At 45.0% G+C, this 15,615-nt stretch overlaps 1 protein-coding gene across 1 annotated transcript; it reads right to left on the reverse strand.

Moving 5' to 3' along the window:
* Positions 1-5,717: 5,717 nt before the first annotated feature.
* On the reverse strand, positions 5,718-14,799 carry SF3B6 (splicing factor 3b subunit 6). The gene is made up of 4 exons (XM_019520821.1): positions 14,670-14,799; positions 14,156-14,274; positions 7,648-7,786; positions 5,718-6,427 (listed from the first exon to the last, which is right to left on the reverse strand). The coding sequence occupies exons 1-4, from the start codon at positions 14,697-14,699 to the stop codon at positions 6,338-6,340; spliced, it is 378 nt and encodes a 125-aa protein (XP_019376366.1). The 5' UTR covers positions 14,700-14,799; the 3' UTR covers positions 5,718-6,337.
* Between the last annotated feature and the right edge of the window lie 816 nt (positions 14,800-15,615).

Below are 15,615 nucleotides of genomic sequence, written 5' to 3' on the forward strand. Positions count from 1 at the left end.
GTACCAGGGGTGTGGCAACCACTTCCCTGCTACCAGCTTTTTGGACCTGTGGGGAAACTCACAAGCTATATGACAGGGGTAGGCAATGTTTTTTGGCTGGAGTGCTGAAAAAACCACAATGTATACCTTGGAAGGTGCCGGGTGCCTACATGCCGGAGCAGCTGTTTGCAGCCTCCCGGCATGCTTGGCACATGTGCCGGAGGTTGCTGACCCCTGCTATATGACATGGCTCGGGGGATCAGATCTGACCCATGAGCTGGGGGGTAGAGCACTCTTGGAATAGGGCAGTATGATATCATCAATATTACTGTTTGTTTCTTCAACACGTTCAAAAGCCATTTATATATTTTACTGTGTGACTGGATTTTTTGACTGAAATATTTGCTGCACTAGATTGGGTGCAGGTGAGTTCTGTGCATGGCTGTTTGTAAGAAGAAAATGCAACCAGCCTGGAATTATTGCTTGTCAGCCTGCCCAGAGCATTGAGCTAGAAACAAGGAAATAAACCACGTGGGCCAATAAATGGTGAGCTACGATGAAACCAGCATGGAAGCTGCAAGCCTGCAGTCTGGTCATCAGTAAGTCCAAAGCTCTCTCTTGTCATCCCATGAACATTCATTTTAGCTGCAATGTTGTGTTTTTCTATGGTCTAGCTTGGTAGGATTTTTTAAACCTCTTACATTGCTAAGCTTCTACTGTTGGTTGTTACAGCTTGGTGTGAATGACAGATTTCACAGCAGAGGTGCCTGCTTTGGGAACATGTTTGAAGACAACTGTAGCTAGTGAAATTCTAATGCAGTTTTTGCACTTTTGGAGAAGGGAACATGCTCCTTTTTCTCAGTTGAAAAGCCTTTTAACATAGTTCTTTTTACCAACCCGACCGTTGCCTCTAGGTCACTCATTTACAGAACTGAGCCATCTCCCACCAAATTTTCAGGAACTTCAATTAACTGCATTTTTGGGGTCCACAATGAGATCATACTTCATGGAGAGCTTTCAGAGGTGAAAAGGCCCAGCATGTCCTCACAAATAGCCAATGGATAGCAAAGGATTACTTGACCCTATGGCTTCTATGTCTGAATAATGCCATAATCATCTACTAAAAAGGCAATGAAATCCAGCTACCTGGAAGATTACCTCTTTGTTCTTCTTTGGCAATCCCTTGCAGTCGAGGATGATTGCCTTCCATGATTGTCTTATTCGTTTGGCTGATGAGGCCTACCTGGGATCGACAGACAGCTTGGATTTTTAAGCTGTTTTCACAAAACACGCCTGTGCATGACTTCTTTTATCATGGAGAAGCTGCTGCACATCAGCTTCCACAAAGCTCTTGACATAACAGGCCCTTGAGCCAATGACAAGGAGACCAAGACAACCGGGGATCTCATTCCCTTGTAGCCTTCATCTGCCTTTGCAGTAATTGAGATTCTAACATCTTCCACCTGCTCTGCTGCTGAGGATCTTTAGACCCATGGCTGAGGCCTGGGCAGGCAGAGGCCTGTACTCGCCATGTGGTACAGCACCATCAAAGTATATAAGTGACTTTTCAGGAGGGAAAGCATTGCTGTCTGCTGTCCTTACCACATCCTAGTGGTGCTGCTGCTACTTGGTCTGTGATTGCTTATTTGTCAGAGTTATCCCTGCTTATTTCACAGCTAACTTTCCCCTAAGGTTCCCCTGCTATCTGCCACCTGTGGACATGCTGGGTAGCAATACAGCTCTGCCCCACAGATAATTGAAAAAAAAATGCTGGGGCATAAGTTCAGTCAGTCCCAGGGACACCGTGCGGTTAGCACTTTAGCAGTAATTGCTGCAGTGGCAAAGCCTAGACAGTGCAGACCAAGCTGGCTGGAAAGTAAAACCAATTGAACTCAGCAGCCAAGATCAGAGCCAAGGCTGAGGAAGAGAAAACTCATCTTACTTAAAGACTCCCTGTAGGTTAGATTGCTTCCTATGTGTTTTTGACATTGTTGGCTGCACTGGAAGTGCTCAAAGATCTTGCGGCTTGAGAGATGTCTAAACTGCTGCTTAGGAGAGTTGATGAAACATGGTATATGCTTCCTCTGCTATCAATGAACAACGGACTTTGTTGGATTATCTCATCTAGGAGCATACACACCTGAGACTCATTGCTGTTATATGCTGCACAGTCTAGGATTTAATTTTCAGTTCTGGAGCTCTTACAGGAATGTTTCATAGTCACTTGTCTCTGCATGGTAGAATTCACATCTACCCATCTTAGTCAGCTTGTATCCCATGTGATTTTGGTTTTAGAAGTATAATTGTTATCATCCTGCAACATAACTTACGGAATATGTTTTCAGTCTCTCCTAGGAAGTGTCCTGTGACAGATCCCAACATGTATTACTAGAAAAAAAACAATTCAGAATCCAGGCGCTTTGCCAGCTCCAGTTGGATTTGGAAACAATCTGATCCCCTAAGCACTGCAACAGGCAATCTTTCAACACTTTACACAAATATCTTTACTCCAGCATCATCTACCTAAACATGTACTCTGCTTCTTTCACTGTGGCATCATACTACCTCTGCACTTCTGCTGGGATTCCCATTAGTGGAAACATCTTTTGTCGTGGGCTTTGAGACCTTACTAACCAGAACTCCAGGCTGCTGAGCACTCGCAGTTCTTGTGGATATTGATAACAGTGGGTATACGGCACCTTCCTCTACTCTTTAATGAGCTTCTTTAGATCTCTTGCTGCATCCATTTGATGACGCTTCCTTAAGAACCAGCTTTTTCCTCCAAAGATCTGTATGTAAAAGCAGATTTTTAAAAAAATACCAATTTGATTAAAAAATTGGAAAGTAAAACTAATTGTACTTTGTGGTACTTAGGGAAACTAAGTCTTTAAGGAAATGTAATCTTTAACATTTTAATCTATGTCTGGTGGCTCTTATTCAACTGTGTGTTAATTTATTTAATTGTGCCATTTATCAATACAGTATATAATTATTATTACTGCAGACGGATAGGAAAAATATACTGGCATTTCCTGTGTAATCCAATATGCTCTTACGTTACTAATTTCCCAAACACCATAGATGGAAAAATTACTTCTAGGCATAATTTCATGCCCTACTTCCTGAAGGATTGAATGGAAAGCAAATGCACACAAGAACTCTGGCACAGATGCAGAGTACAAAGCTGGCAACATCTGCCTTATGAGCTGCCCCTTCTGCCTTTCCCATAACTGAACTCATTTCTTTGTCCTTTGATATTACATTTCAAACAAAAGCTTGAGCAGACCTCATCAAAATCATCCTCCAGGCATTCTATTTCCGTCCCTTCTATCACGCGGGTACAAATTACTATTTCATTTTACATGTGCAGGGACAGTGAAAGCTCTGAACAGGCACTAGAAGAAAAAGTATGAAATGGAATATTTAATGAAAGGCAGCTAAGCTTTCAGAAGAATCTGAAACCTCTGGTCTTGAGGGTTCAATGAAAGCATTTTTATTAATCTTATTACTCTAAAGAACTGCTCTTCAGATTGTTTTTTAAACTGCATCAAACCCTCATCAAAAATCAGGCCCTGCTACAGAAGCAAAGCACTTCCTTTTATTGACAGAGGAAAGTTGATATTTACATACTATGTAAAATGTTTTAAATAAGCAAATTCAATTCAAAGCTAGTTCCGAATGCCAACATTTCATTAACATACTGTAAAGGCACAAATCCAGAATGGTGCCAAACACTCATAGTAGGCAAAGGTTTTGAGGATGCTTAGCACCTTGTATGAATTGGCGGACTTAAAGCTTAGAAAAAAAAAGCTGGAAATGCTAAGGTGGAAGCTAAATCTTCTATAAACTCAATGACTTCCACAAGACATTTCTGTGGACAGGTCAGGTAGGAGTTTGAAGTGGGGGGAGAAAAGGACTTCACTCCTGAAACCTTTCCCAAGTCATACAATGGGTCAGCCTGGAAATCTCAAGATTTCTGTTAAGCAGCAAGGTGGAGTGAAGAGCAGGGGCCTCTGAATGAATTTACAGCAGAATTAGGTAACTCTGCACATACTGAAGTACGCTCAGCCTTGATACACATAGCTGCAATATGGAAGCAACAAGGAAAGCCAAAGAAGCAGCAAGACAAAAGAGCTGGGCTAGGCGGCAGCAACAAAGCAATATTTACTTTGTCATAGAATACATTTATGCTGGACACAAGAGGTCATAGTCCCATTCTATCCAGTGCAGAAAGCCCCAGCTGGAATACCATCTGCTGTTTTGAGCACTGCAATTTAAAAAGAACATAGAGAAACTGGAGAGGGACCAGAGACAAGCAACAAAAGGTGGTAATAAAAGGGCTGGAATTGCAAGTTGTACTGGAGAAGTAGGTGTGTTTAGTTTGGAGAAAAGATTTAGCATGGCTGCAAGAGCAGCTTTTAAATACTTTTAAGACTGTCATAAAAAGAAACCAAAAATATGCTTCTCCCTCGTCATAGAGGGCAGGGTACAAAGCAATAGGTTTCAACAGCAGAAAAGCAGATTTAGATTAAATCTCAGGAAAAACTTCCCAACTGTAAGAACATTAGGACAAAGGAACAAGCTTCCCTGGAAAGTTGTGGAATCTCATTCACAGGTTTTCAAGAGGCTGGAGGGGCACTTGACAGGAATGGTTTAAGAATAGCACATCCAGTGTATGCTTCAAGGGACATGGACAAGGTGATTCTCAAGGTCTGTTCCAAACCTATAGTTCTAAAATGAGTAGGCGGGTGGCCTTTGAAACTAGTTTAACCAAAGTATTTATGGTTTATGCAAACCACCAGCTTATTTCCCCACCCCCTTTGTTATTTATAACACCATGTCACAATCCCAGAGTGACTTTTATGGGGTTGAAAATGCAGCTTAGTTCATTGGCACTGCACCTGGAGATTGTGGACAGATCTGTAAATACTATGGTCCTAAATGGAGGAAGGGACAGAAGAGCAGGATAGAGGGGTTCCACACTCTACGGAAACGAGACTTTTGAGCAAGCACATCGACTTAAGGTCTCCTTTACCCTGCTCCCACTAGAGGCAGTGCCACAAAAGAAGTCTAGTTGAGATCCACAGATTGCAGGTTTATACTGATTTTCTGAAAAAAGGAAGGGATTTTATTAGTAAGTTTTCAATGTTGCAAAAACTATGCTCAGGCAAATTTGGGGACAGGCAAGTGTGATATTTTTTTCATAAGCCAAAAGGCAGGAGGCAAATCTTGTGCCAGGCCTGGCAGTTTTTCACGAAAAAGATATGGGGGGAAAAGTCCTAAGTGTAAGTAAATAAATGCCACTCTGATGATTTACAGTGCTGGTGGATTTTTGGTCTGCCACCAACATTTGCCTGGCTGACGTATATTGATACACTTTTGAACAGAGAAGCTTGAAAGTTGTTGTCTTAAGTTACACATTTCCTCCTCAGACCAGACTGAGGTCTCAGCTGTTCGCTACAGTAACTAAAGAACATTTTGCCCCCAGGCTCATGAATGCTCTTCTCCCTGAACTCAATGTGTAACAGAGGCAGAACATAATGCTCAGTTCTTTACTTTGCCTGGAGGGACCTTACAAGTCATTTGCTCTTGCAACAAAAACTGCCATTTCAATATGACTTTTTTAAAGCTAGTTGCTAGCAACAAGATTTTTTGCTTTAACAAATCATTCAAGTACCAAGGGACAATTCACCTTCTTCACTGCCAATCACCTTGGGGAAAAACAGAAGCAGCAGCCTTGGGGGTAGATTTTTAATATGGAATTGCCTTATAAACAAACACATAAGCTCCCCGTAATACAAAATCAGACTCCTCCAAAACATTCCCATTGGGAGGAAATCCATGGTTGCTTAGATACAATAGCACAAATCTGATAAGTATCAAAATATACAGTATCAGCTTCCATATAAGACATGCGATATATGCGGCATGCAACTTCAGTTTGTCCATAGGGTGAAGTTCACCCACTTGAAGAGGCCACTTACTCATTGCAAAGAATTTAAGTGGTGGTTAGAATCTACCACAAACCCTAAGAGGGGGAAGAATTTCACCAGAACCAAACTAAATACATTTGGTTACAGATTGGGAGAGTCTGCTGGAGACAAACACTGGTTACTGTAGCAACAGCCAGTGGTCCCTTTTAGCAAGGAGCTAGTCTGTACACTTAAGTTTACCACAAATCATAGGATGGTCGGCATTTATTTAGGATGTTTCAATTGTAAATTAACAAAGCTTAAGATTCAATAGTTTATGCATCCAGCATAAAAAGCAATACAAAATACACTTAAGAGTCCTTATGAGGTTCAGTCTGAAGATGGTGACAGATTTGAAATAATCATCTTTCCAGAACTGCCCCATCTTATTTGGGTGGATCTGTGTTGATTCCGTATTTCTCCTTGAGCAGTTTGAGCTGTTCCTCTTTCTTCTTTGTATCCATCTTCTGGAAGGCCTGCAGCAAAAACAAACAAGAATCCATTAGAGAAGAATCCTTTTGACAGCTTATATCCTGTGGGTTTCTAGTACAGCAAATCAGTTACACATATAACAAAAAACACTGTTATGGTCAACATAAGTTACCACGACTCCCAGCTGCCAATAAACTGTCACTGCACCAAACAAGTACACGATATGGTTTAATTTTTTAATACCGGACAGAATGTACAAGAAAATAAGCAGCCTATCAAGGCATGAAATTTGTTACTGAGTAGAACACTAGGATGTCAGAAACTTAAAACAAACTGTAAAGATCCTGAAGTATGCAACCCTGGAACTGACAATGGCCGTGTACTCCTGAAGAATCCACTTAAACAAGTTAAGGAGCCTTGTGTGAAAAGCTTAGCGCAGGTTGTTGTAGTGTAAGCAGTCCCCATTGCCCAAGTTTATTACAGCCTCAAAAAAGAGCCTTTGAATGGACAGAACCTACTCTTCAAGACTGCTTCAGAAACCATGAAATTGATCATTCCTGCAGTTTCATCAATGGTGCAATTAAAACAATATCTTATACCAGTGGCACCCAACCTCTTTGACTTGTGGGCTGGATGGGCAGTGCCTGGTCCACCTGTGGACTGGATCTGGTGCCCAAAGCACTACTGGGCCCCATCCTGCCACACTGGCGGAGGGGGGCCCGGCTCGGCCCTGCAGAGTGGGGAAGGGAGAGCATGGTATGGCCCAAAATTGGGGTGGGGCAGGCGGAAGAATGGAAGTGACAGAGGTAGAACACCCCATTTTAAACAATCGAGAGTGGAGGCAAAGAAGCAAATCACACCGGAAGCTGGAGTTTGTTACAATATACGAAAGTGGCAAAAGTTATGCAAGTATGAAGATGCATACAAATAGAGGGCACTGTACTTCTGAGTGCATTATTTCCCATAGGTCCCTTAGGACATGGTTTTTCTTAGTCTATTACACAAGTTAACGGGGAATGATGATACAACAATCCTCTTTACAACTCACATTACCCCTCCCAGTTCAAAAATACTACTCTTCTGTACACAAACATCAAAAGCTAATGAACACCCATTGATCTAACCCATTTTCCTGGAAGTTTGGGATTGTTTCCTGAAATATTCACACCCATATAAGCCAGAAGATTTCTTTACATACTAGAACGAACACTTACTGACACTAAGTTATGTTTCTAAGTCATTTAGAGATAGCCAATATACTTACCCTGTTTGCATTGTAGTACAGGACAACAAGGTATCTGTTGCACACATTAAATCCTGACAGGTGATCACAAGCATTCTTGGCATCAAAGATGTCTTCATAGACTACATATGCTGTTCCTCTAGTCTCTGGAGTGTTTCCACTACAAAATAAAAGCACTTTAATATTAAAACATATGAACACAAAATAGTTCTATGAACATTTGCAGTGAAGCAGAGACTAGATGGACTAATATACCTTTAATACAAGACAAGATTTCTAGTTCCTTTTCTAGATATTGAAACATCCTTGCTTTTTCCATTCTAAATCTTCATGTACAAAATTAAGGGACAGAAACAACAAAATATATCAAAAGCATATTAGTATGCACAACACTGTGTCCCAAGGACAATCCTCCTCACCAAGAACGATTTTAAAATCCATTGCTATTATGGCTGTGTCACATGCCTGGAAAGTCTAAGAGTTGTTACATCAGGGAATTGTTTACTTGTTAAAAGCTCCTCTTGTAATACGAAAGAAACAATCAGCAATAGAAACATGCAATATTACTTCAAATAAATGGACTCCTATTTTAGCATATCACAACATCAACCTGGACAAAAGCTAAACTATACTCTCTCAGAAGTGAAGGAACCATATTCTGGTCATCTGCTCAAATCCTTGGGGCAGATGGATGCAAGATCTCAAATGAATATTAACACTGACAGATCTTGCCAAGAGATTACAGGAAAAAGTTGTCTACCTGTTTGTTATTAGGATGTCAACTCAAAAAACTAAGACCTACATTTTATTTCTAAATGAACAACTTCATCTAGGCCAAAACATCTATCAAGACCTAATCAATTAAGTGTTTCTGTATTAACGGGACCACTGTTCAGTTCGAGTTAAGTATCATTAAGGCAATTCACAGTGAACAGTAAGCTCCCCACTCAAACAGCATTTGAGGTTGAAGAATTATGAAATCTAGAATGATCATGAAGAGAGAGCTGGTGCATTCACTATATAAGAGAAGCACCTATGCATCACCAGAGCAGCCAGGATCCAAATTATAGCAAGGATATTTAATACTAACAAGAAAGAGCAGGAGAATGGGCAGGTGGTATTTGGGAGTTAAGTATCTATTAAAGGAAGCAAAAGACTGAACAGACAGGAGGTGTCCTGATGCCAGTGCAAAGGTGATCTCCAATGCAGTTTTAAAGGGGCTAGAAGTTACTTAGCAGCCTCTTAGTTTAACACAGTGGAAATGCCACAAACCAGCTCTATACCCTCCCAGAATGCTAATTTGATCCATTTTCCATAATCAGCTTCTCAGCTTTCTGCTTCCTGCCCTGTGCCCCCTGATGCTCTTTTTTTTTGCTCCATGCCCTTTCTGACACTGTGCTGTCCCCTCCTGAATCTGCCAAGTGCCAAACAGAGGCTGTCAGTGCCACTTGCAGCACCTATACCACAGGCTGGCCATTCCTGGTGTAACAGATCTCTCTCTACCAGGAGTTTCCTGATATTCACAAGATCTCATTGTTCTCATCTATATTTACTTGGCCCACCCTAAACAATAATCCTCTTTTATCCAAAACTGATTCTCAGCCAGATGCTGTGGCACCCTGGGACACCATGAGATCTTTTAAGGATGCCAAGGAATATTAGCACTGTTGGGTGCACAGACACATACCTATACCTGATTCACAAGATACACAGAGATTTAAAACAAATCCAGCGTCAAAAACATTCCCACCTACAGTGGTCTTTGAGTTCCAATTACAGTAACAGCTTCCTTGACCAGCACCTTACAACCTGGCATGTTCTATTAATCGAAAACTGGAAAAGTAAAACTGAAAGTGCTCACCATGGCTCTTCTGGTTTCTCTGAGCCCACGCGACCCGGGGCAAAGCAGCCTGTGCTGCCGAGCCCCCACGGCCTGGGGCATAGCAGGCTCTGTGAGGCCTGCCTCCTGAGCCCGTGGGAGGGTCAGCAACGCGGTGGTAGGGGCGGCAATGCAGCGGCCTGAACAGGCAAAGAAGCCTGGTTTAGGCCGTTCAATTAACCAGCATATTTTGTTATCTGGCACCCCCCATTCCCCATTGGTGCCAGATAAAACTTTTGCTGTACTCTATATTTCTGTAGTCAAGAAACAGGTGAAAACTAGGGGCTGGCATCTTCCCAGGGTGCCTTGAGTATAACAAGGTGAAAATTACTGATCTAAAGTGTTTGTAGAATAGAAACCACCTCCTATTTTAGCCAAACAATCCCTTTAATGCTTTTCTTCCTGCAGTACTACCAATACCACTCCCCAGTGGTTTTTTTCCCTGAACTCTAAACTGCGATCAGCTTCCTGATTCTGAGGCACACAGAACTGTTCACTGAATGGTACGTCTCACAGCTCTGATCTCAGTCTGACCCAGCTGAGTGTGTTATGCCTAGCTGGGCTGCTGTCTACTATTCAGTATGTCCAATTTTCCTAGGTCCCATCTTATCTCTGGTCTCAGTTAGGGTTAGCACCTCCAAATTAATATAGCTTAGGAGATGCAAATTCAACAGCCTCCTCAGCCTAAGGGGAAATCAAACCAAAAGCTCTTTTAAAGTGCCTTGAACACCAGGCTAGAAACAAGGTCAGGGTTCCTTGCTTTTGCTGAAGCTTGTGTTGCTGTGAAGAAACGAATGCAAGATTCATGTGGCAAGAGGAGAACAAGCAAGGGGGAGTCTGACTCTGTAGCCTGGAGTCCTGGTCCCTGCTCAAGGGAATGCAAATGTATTTTGTAAGAACTATTCAGATCTCTCTCTTTCAAACAACAGTGGGAGAAAGAGGAAAAGCTCAGGACTCCCTTTAACCACCCATCTACCATGTGCCTGTCTCCTACCTGTGTGTGGAGAGGTCCAGTACTCTTGCAAGCTTACTTGTTTCACAAATTGTTTCCTCACCATTAGCAAACAAACAAGGACTGTTTTTACTTGATTTTAAGATGAGGTTCATCCCCTCCACATTTAACATGGGGAAAAAAGCCCTTCATCACAGAATCGAGTACAAGGTGGGGGAGAAGCTGTTGCTGTGACTCAGGCTCCAGCCCCCTACTTGGGGTTAGGTCTGTAGTGGCAGCTGCTGCCTGTCCTGCCCTACCTCTGCACTCTGCCATCTACCCACCTCCCACAGTCTCTACACACCCATTTGCCCCTCTCCCTCCCCACCCTTACCTTTGCTCTGCACTGGCAGGCTCAGTTCACACTACAGCCTGGGACGTGACCACAGACTGGCCCTGAAGCAATGGCACGTAGCCCATCCAGCTGCTGTGGGACCTGGGCTAGGGCCATTCTCAGTTGCCCAGGCTAGAACAGGGACCAAGTTTGCTGGTGCAGAGCAAGTATGTGGTGGGGAAGTAGGGAGCAGAGGTGGCAGGGAGGGGGCAAGTAGGTGGCAGGTACAAGCAGGGAGCCAGCAGCTCAACTACCCACAACACTGACCCCCCTGCAGTACTGTGAAGGAGGGTATGATTTAAAGACGACCCTCCAATAACTAAATTATATACATAGAAAAGTGTAACAAATTGGAGTCATCATTGACTCCAAGATGAACATGGGCCGGCAGTGTGGAGAGGCAGTCAGGAAGGCCAACCGTACCTTGTCATTCATCCACAGATGCATCTCGAGCAGGTCCAAAGAGGTGATCCTCCCCCTCTATGCGGCACTGGTCAGGCCGCAGTTGGAGTACTGCATCCAGTTCTGGGCGCCGCATTTCAGGAGGGATGTGGACAGCATCGAGAGGGTCCAGAGGAGGGCCACTCGCATGATCAGGGGACAGCAGGGCAGGCCCTATGAGGAGAGGCTACGGGACCTGAACCTGTTCAGCCTCCATAAGAGAAGGCTGAGGGGGGATCTAGTGGCCTGTTACAAACTAGTCAGGGGGGATCAGCAGGCACTGGGGAAGTCCCTGTTCCCCCGAGCACTGCCAGGAGTGACCAGGAATAATGGTCACAAGCTGGTATAAGGTAGATTTAGGCTAGATATCAGGAGGCGCTACTTCACGGTCAGGGCGGCTAGGGTCTGGAACCAACTTCCAAGAGAAGTGGTGCAGGCTCCCACCCTGGGGGTTTTTAAGAGGAGGTTAGATGCACACCTTGCTGGGGTCGTTTGACCCCAGTACTCTTTCCTGCCATGGCAGGGGGTCAGACTAGATGATCTACTCAGGTCCCTTCCGACCCTAGAAACTATGAAATTTATAATTTTTCTATATACAGAATCTAATTATTGGGGGTCATCTTAGATTCAAGTAAATATTCAGGGATCAGTCCTGAGGCCAGTTTTATTCAATATCTTCATCAATGACCTGGAAGATAAGATGGAGTGCACCCTCAGCAAGTCTGCAGATGGCACCCAGCTGTGGGGAGTAGTAAATGCACTGGTGGGTAGGTCTAAGACCTAGAGAAATTGGAGAATTGAACCAAAAGAAGTCTCATGAGGTTCAACAAGGACAAATGCAAAGTCCTGCACTTGGGACAGGATAATCTGATGCACCGATACAGGCGGGGGACCAACTAGCTGGGTAGTACCTTTGCAGAAAAGGACCTAAGAGTTATAGTGGATAAGCTGAATATGAGCCAAGTGTGCCCTTGTTGCAAAGAAAGCTAACACCACACTGGGCTGCATTACTAGGAGTGCTGCTGGCAGATCGAGGGAAGTGATTATTTCCCTGTATTTTGCACTGGTGAGGCCACATTCGGAGTCCTATGTCCAGTTTGTCCACATCCCGCTACAGAAAGGATGTGGACAAATTAGACAGAGTCCAGAGCAGGGCAATGAAAATGGTTAGGAGGCTGAGGCAGATGACTTCTGAGGAGAGGCTGAGGGAATTGGGCTTAGTTTGGAGAAGAGAAGACTGAGGGAAGATTGAATAGCAGCCTTTAACTACCTGAAGGGAGATTCAAAAGAGGATGGAGCTAGTCTGTTCTTAGTGGTGGCAGATGACAGAACATGAAGCAATGATCTCAAATTGCAGTAAGGGAAGTTTTTAAGACCTAGGTAGACAAAGCTTTGGCTGAGATGATCTAGCTGGGGATGATCCTAATCTGACAAGGGAGTTGGACTAGATGACCTCCCGAAGTCCCTTCCAACCCTAATTTTCTATGATAGTAGTAATTTTATATGATAGCAGTATTTTGATCATTATGACTCTGAATAAAGAAAGCATCTCTACCTAGGACATAACTTATACACACATTTTAAGCCTTTTTGACAGGGCAGGATATAAATCTAACAAACAGATTTCTGCTTGTACTTAAGTGCTGTCCTGTTTTTGATTCTATAAGGGTACTGGGTTTTAGTTGCTATTAATACATATTCACCATTTTTAAAAGGGTGCTGCTAAAATTTGAACATTTTTGGAAGGGCGCCTTATATCTAAAAAGGTTGAGAACTACAGCTATATATACACTCACTCAAATTTTTAACTCCCCCCTTTCGCTGTTGGTTTTATCTGACTTCTGGACTCCCCACCCCACTTGCTGTGGTAAGTTCTGAATTCATAGATTCATAGACTGTAAGACCAGAAGGGACCTTGGAAGATCATCGGGTCCAGCCCCCTGCACCAAGCAGGAAAGATAAGTGGGGGTCAGGTAACCCCAGCAAGGTGACTGGCTATTCTCTTCTTGAAGATTTCCAGGGTAGGCAATTGCACCATCTCTGGAGGCAGCTTATTCCTCAGTCTGGACACTGACTGCAACTGTTCTTTTGTTCTGAGCTTATGCAGTGGGTCATTACCAGGGCTCTCAAGTGCTACAAATGGAGCTTTTCATGCTATTTCAGTCCTGCAAGATAAAAGACCTTTATGAACTGCAGAGGATTGTCTTAACCCATGTAGAGATTCAATGTGTTTTAAAAAAGGTACCATACTTCTTGATTCCATCACTTCTCTAGGTGCACATCAGATGAAAGCCTTCCAAGTAACAATTCAGAGACTGTGCTGTTCCACATATCTAGGAGCTACATTTATCAGATAAGTATGCATTTAGGGATGGTCTGGTGCAGGGGTAGGCAACCCCTGGCACATGTGCCAAAACACAGCATGCGAAGGCATTTTGCTTGGCAGACAGTGAGGGAGCTACAAGGGGCCCCAACCTTGCAGTAGCACAGCCCTGGCTTCTTCCCCACTGTCAACAGAGGTACATGGGCACCTGCTGCTGGCAACCAGCTGAGCTACAGCTCCACAGAACCCAGTGCAGCTGTGGTGGGCAGCAGGCGCCTGCCCAGAGCCTGGGCTGGCTGGGAGATACCTGCGAAGCTGCAAGTGGCTGCCCCGAGGCCTGTGGAGCCCTGGCCCAGCTCGCTGCTAGCAGTGGGTGCACATGTGCCTCAGGGCAGATGGTGAGGAAGGGGTTGGGCCTGGGCTGCCACAACAAGAATCAAGCCCCTTGCTGCCCCTCTGCCGTCATCTCACTGACCCCCAGTTGGGTGCATCCTTCAGAAAAACACATCGCAATTACCCCTTCTTTTTTACATTAAAAAAAAAATACGTGAGACAACTTACACTCTGATTTGTCGAATGGGCCCATATTTTCCGAAGATATCATACATTTCCTCAGCGGTGATTTTGTATGGCAAGTTTCTGATGTACAAAATCCGATTCACTTCCGGAGGCAGCCGAATCTAAAACGAGAGAGCCAGGCGTTTCCAGTTCAGTTTAGGAGGTAGTGTGTCACGTCTGCCTCCCCCATTTCACAGCATGTGCGCTCTCATGGGCCCGTCTATCTCCCAATGCCCCTGGGAGCACTATAATAACTCTCCTACTTCTAAAATAACTTATAGGAAGGAAAATCCCCCCTCCCAAAACGCATCCCTATGAATGACAGTATAACGCAGGGGGGTTATCCAGGGTTCCCCACCGGTCTGGAAATTTGTTGGCAGGGGAGTGAACGGTGGCTATTAACGTGGCTACCCGCCCCCTGCCAAATTCCCAGGCTCCGTGCGTGCCCCCATCCCCCACCAAAACGGCCCACGGCCCCTCCCCCAAATGATGCCAGTCCCGGGGCCCACACACTCACATTGGCCCGCTTGGCCGCTTGCATCGCCATGACGCCGGGTGGAGCGGGGGCCTAGGCCTAGAAGAGAACCAGCCCCAACTCTCGACTCCGCTTCTCTACCTCTGCGACTCGTCGGATGCTCTCCTAGCCGGCGCGCCGGAAGTGACGTGCGCTACCCAAGCGCGGGGGAGGGGGAAGTTCGTCTGCCCCGCCCCCTTCCCGGGCGGGTCACGTGATCCGGGTGACTTCTGAGGCGGCCCCGTTGGGGTTTCGCAGCCGTGCGTGGGCGGGCAGCCTTAGTCTCACCCCGTCTGAAGGGGGACGTTTCCTCCCACCAGAAACAGCCCCAAGCACCTCCTGTGCTCACACGGAAGAGACCACAGGAAACAAAGCCAACACCACGTTCACCCCCTGCCCTCGGCGCCTCACAATCTTCCTGGTTCTCAACCGCCGGGGGGCGCTTTGTAGGGTGCAGCGCTGCTAGGTGCTCTAGGGTGGCCATCGTAGAGAACAGTCCGGTTATCCTCTGTCATTTATCGATTCAAAACTGGACGCCTTTATGCCTTCTCTTGAAGAAAAAAATAGCGGACATGAAAGCGTTGGGTTTCGTATCAATAGAGGACAGGGAACTGGAAAACTGGAATGTCGTCTATGGACGACCCCCTGCCTGCTGTACCCGGAGGTTTCTATGGGCTCCGGCCCCTTCCGCATTGTTGGCTGCGGCCTTTCGGGGTACTTGGCAGCAGATGAATGACTCCAGATTTAATTTTTCCGTGGTCCAAAAAGCAGCGACAGCTCCTCTGGAAAGGGAACCTGCTGTGCCATGGGTGGGGGCTGCCGGGCGCCAGTGGAGGAGATGCGTCGGGAAGCTGCGGGGTCTCTGTCCCCGGAGGTGTTCAAGAAGAGGTCGGGCAACTGCTGGTCATGCCCATGCCTGTAGCGAAAATAGATACTTTTCTCTATGTTT

The sequence above is a fragment of the Gavialis gangeticus genome, unplaced genomic scaffold (assembly GCF_001723915.1).
Source record: "Gavialis gangeticus isolate Ggan-Ray unplaced genomic scaffold, GavGan_comp1, whole genome shotgun sequence".
Lineage (NCBI taxonomy): Eukaryota > Metazoa > Chordata > Crocodylia > Gavialidae > Gavialis > Gavialis gangeticus.